Below are 3,641 nucleotides of genomic sequence, written 5' to 3'. Positions count from 1 at the left end.
ACCCACACCCTCTCCCTGGCCGCTGGCCTCAGGGGCGCCCCCGCGGGGCTGGAAGAGAAGCTGGGTCCCCGGGCCGGACCTGGACACCAGAGGGAGGCGAAGCCAAGATGAGGACAATCCCCCAGAGGCCAGGATGCTCCCGGCAGGAGGGCAGCTCCGCCCACCCTCCTCCTGCACATTCTCCATCAGGGCTGCTCGCAGCCGCCACCACCCAGCGCGACCAGGACTTCTACCCCGTGCCCAGCGCTCTGGGCCTGCAAACACGTGCCGGTGCCGAGCACGCCCTCACAGGAGAGGCCCGGGCCAGGGCCAGGTCCAAGCAGAGCACGCAGGCCTGGGCCACCACGGACCCCTCGGTGGTGGTTCCTCTCCAGGCCAGAATGACAGCTGCCCCTGAGCCCACGAGGCTCCTCCCCACCTCAGGCCCCGGACCTGAATGGAACCCTCCGGGTGGGCGGGACAGAGACCTTCTCCAGCCGCATGGGGGGGACTGACGCCAAGGCGGGGACAGGGAGCAGGCCAGCCCACGCGCGCAGCAGGGCACTGTGTGCCCCAGGCGTGTCCCGCTCATCCCACGTGAGTCAAGAAGCACCTTCCCTGAGGAAGGACCCCAGCATCATGCCTCCCTTGTCCTCCCTGGGGCGCAGCGGAGAGGTGATGGGTCAGGGCCGGCTGAGAGCCCAGGAGTCACGGTGACCGACTCAGGGCTGCTCCATTCTTTCTGGTCACCGCTGTTGCCCCAAACTCACCAGGGACCCCATCAGAGAGAGCAGCAGCCCCTCCCCACAGTCAGGGCCCAGGGTGAAGGCCAGGGACAGGGGACGGTCAGGAAGAGGTCAGGATGGCAGCACAGAGAGAAGCTGGCCAGTGCTCAGGATGCTGGGAGTGCCTGCCCGCATGGAAGGCAGCCCTGTGGCCAGTCCAGGCCTCACCCCCCCGCCCCCCAATCCCCGGGTCACACAGGCCTGTGTCCGCACCATCACCCGAGCACACGCAGGGGCAGCGCCAGCCGTCGCGGCTCTTACCCTGAGAGCACGCCCAGCACCAGGTTGAGCATGAAGAAGGAGCCGATGATGATGAGGGGGATGAAGTACAGCCAGTTCCAGGTGTTGCCGGCAGCATCGTTTGTCTGGAAGCAAGAGGAGATGAGGAAGGACAGGGGACAAGACAGGGTCCTCGCTATGGAGGTGCCCTGGCCCCTTCTCAAGCTCCTGGCAGAGTCCAGGCGGGGGACGAGGGGGCCCAGGCGGGACTCGGGAAGCCCTCCTGCCCCTGCCCCACGGAGCTCTCTGGGGCCACGGCCCAGCAATGCTGCAACCGCAACGCCAAGGAGCCGGCCCAGGGCAAGGCCCCCAGGGCACCGAGGGTGGCGGGCCGGCCTCTGCCTGGACACCCCCTCCCTCCCCAGGCTGCTCCCGGGGGCAGCCCACGTCTGACCACCTGTCTGCCGCAGCCTCCTCACCTCAGAGGCGGGAGCCCGGCACATGGTCCCGAGATCAACAGGAAGCCCAAAGCCCCAGAGGACGTCCCGGCACGTGCCTGGCCCATGACAGAGCCTGCACTTGGCATGGCCTCAACCGGATGCACAGAAGGGCACCTCCCGGGCCGAGGGTGCTCACAGCACAGCCCACAGAAGGCGTGGTCCCCTGGATCCAGTTAACTTCCGACTGCTGTTCTGTCTGTTCGGGTCCTAGTGGGTGTGGCTGGGCCCAGCGCTGGGTGTGACGGAGGGGGTGCTGCTGGCAGCGACCACCGGCCCTGTGCTGCTCTCTAGAGGCAGCTCCAGTCAAGGCCAGCGCCCTGGGCCGGCAGAGGCAGGACAGCCCTGGGGACTCCAGCCTGTGGCCTGGGCGGGACGGACAGACTCTCCCCCGAGTTCCCGCGGCCCCGGGACCGTCTCCAACATGCGGCTCTGACTCCTGACACTGACCCGGAAAAGACCTAACGCCAAGTGCCATCCGCACCTGCCCTCGCCTCGCCAGCCCTCCTGCCACGCCTGTGGGCTATGGCAGCCTGTGGCCTGGGCGGGACGGACAGACTCTCCCCCAAGTTCCCGCGGCCCCGGGACCGTCTCCAACACGCGGCTCTGACTCCTGACACTGACCCGGAAAAGACGTAACGCCAGTGCCAGCCGCACCTGCCCTCGCCTCGCCAGCCCTCCTGACACGCCTGTGGGCTATGCCGACCCCACGGAGCAGGAGCAGCGCGTGCGGCCGGGCCTCCCCTACTCAGACTTGGCTCCTGCAACCTCCTCTAATGGCTCGTTCCCGGCAGCAGCCAAGCCACTCTCCTCTGCTCTTAAACAAAACAACGGGCGTGTACTTCTGGGAAGACGAGTAGACACAGCTTCCTACTGTTCCCACCCGGGACAATTAGCGCCTGGACGTCAGCCAGAGAGCAGGCGCGGGAAGACCCTGAGAAGGTGGCGGAGGGGAAGGAGGCAGACGCGCTGGGACCCAGGACCCACGGAGAGCGTCCGGGTGTGTACTGGTTTGTTCGTCGCCTCGTGTATCCAGACTTGTCGCTGGAGAAGCCTGCGGCCTGGAAGTGCCAAGGGGCACGGCGGGAACACTCAGCACAAAAGCCAGCTCTCTCACCACAGGGCCAGGGGCAGCCTCAGGACACCACTCCAGCCAAACTGCTGCCACCTGTGTCCCTGCCAGCAGAGGCCCAGCAGGGAGCCAGACTCCCCCCGCCAGACTGTGATGAGGACACCGACCTGGCCACACCCACACCAGGGAACAGCAGGGGCTGGGACAGTCCCCCTCAGCAGGTGGACAGCGCGGCCGCTCCTGCCCCCCACCCCTGTGGGAGCCTGGATTCCACTCCACGTGGCAGGAGGAGACACCCCTCCCCCTCTCCCCCCGCTGAGGTGCTGTCAGGGGGCCTCGTGGAGAGTCAGGGCTTCCACCTGCACCCGCAGTACAAGGCGACACACCCACCCACACAGCACAGACCATGCGGAGAGCAGAGGCTCACTGACCCTGCCAACCAGGGCAGCACCCTAGAGGCACGCTGCCGAGCAGACCACCCCCACCCAGCAGGAACAAGGAGCCTGAAGGGAGTTTTTAACTGAATGAAAATTCATGGAACTGAATGAAACTGAGACCACAATACAGCAACTCAAAGGACAGAGCTAAAGCAGGACCAGGAGGTAAACGCACAGCAAAAGAGGGAAAGGTCAGATCAACAATCACACCGTAGGCTCAGCAGCCGGGTGCGTGCGGGAGGCAACCAATCGCTCTCTCTCACATCAATGTTTCCCTGTCTCTCCCTTCCCTTCCACTCTCTCTAAAGGTCAATGGGAAAATACCCTTGAGTGAGAAGAATTAACCAAAAAAATTTTCAAAATAAATAAAATCACCAATAACCGAACTTTTTAAGAATATATATACAGCCCTAACCGGTTTGGCTCAGTGGATAGAGCATCGGCCTGTGGACTGAAGGGTCCTAGGTTCTATTCCGGTCAAGGGCATGTAGCTTGGTTTCGGGCACATCCCCAGTAGGGGGTGTGCAGGAGGCAGCTGATCGATGCTTCTCTCTCATCGATGTTTTTAACTCTCTATCTCTCTCCCTTCTCTGTAAAAAATCAATAAAATACATATTTTTTAAAAAGAATATATATATATAATTATATATAA

At 63.3% G+C, this 3,641-nt stretch overlaps 1 protein-coding gene across 1 annotated transcript in view; it reads right to left on the bottom strand.

Annotated features, from left to right (window-relative positions):
* Positions 1 to 3,641, bottom strand: part of CACNA1B (calcium channel, voltage-dependent, N type, alpha 1B subunit) — a gene marked incomplete at its 3' end in the record, with an annotated part of 138,429 nt that overhangs the window by 92,363 nt on the left and 42,425 nt on the right. Inside the window, exon 7 of the mRNA XM_014529697.1 lies at positions 1,026 to 1,129. Within this exon, the coding sequence (XP_014385183.1) occupies positions 1,026 to 1,129 (104 nt within the window). The remainder of the gene's footprint in view (positions 1 to 1,025; positions 1,130 to 3,641) is intronic.

The sequence above is a fragment of the Myotis brandtii genome, unplaced genomic scaffold (assembly GCF_000412655.1).
Source record: "Myotis brandtii unplaced genomic scaffold, ASM41265v1 scaffold691, whole genome shotgun sequence".
NCBI classification, from domain to species: Eukaryota; Metazoa; Chordata; class Mammalia; order Chiroptera; family Vespertilionidae; genus Myotis; species Myotis brandtii.
The sequence above is the reverse complement of the archived record's forward strand: the minus strand, read 5'-3'. Positions and strand labels throughout refer to the sequence as shown.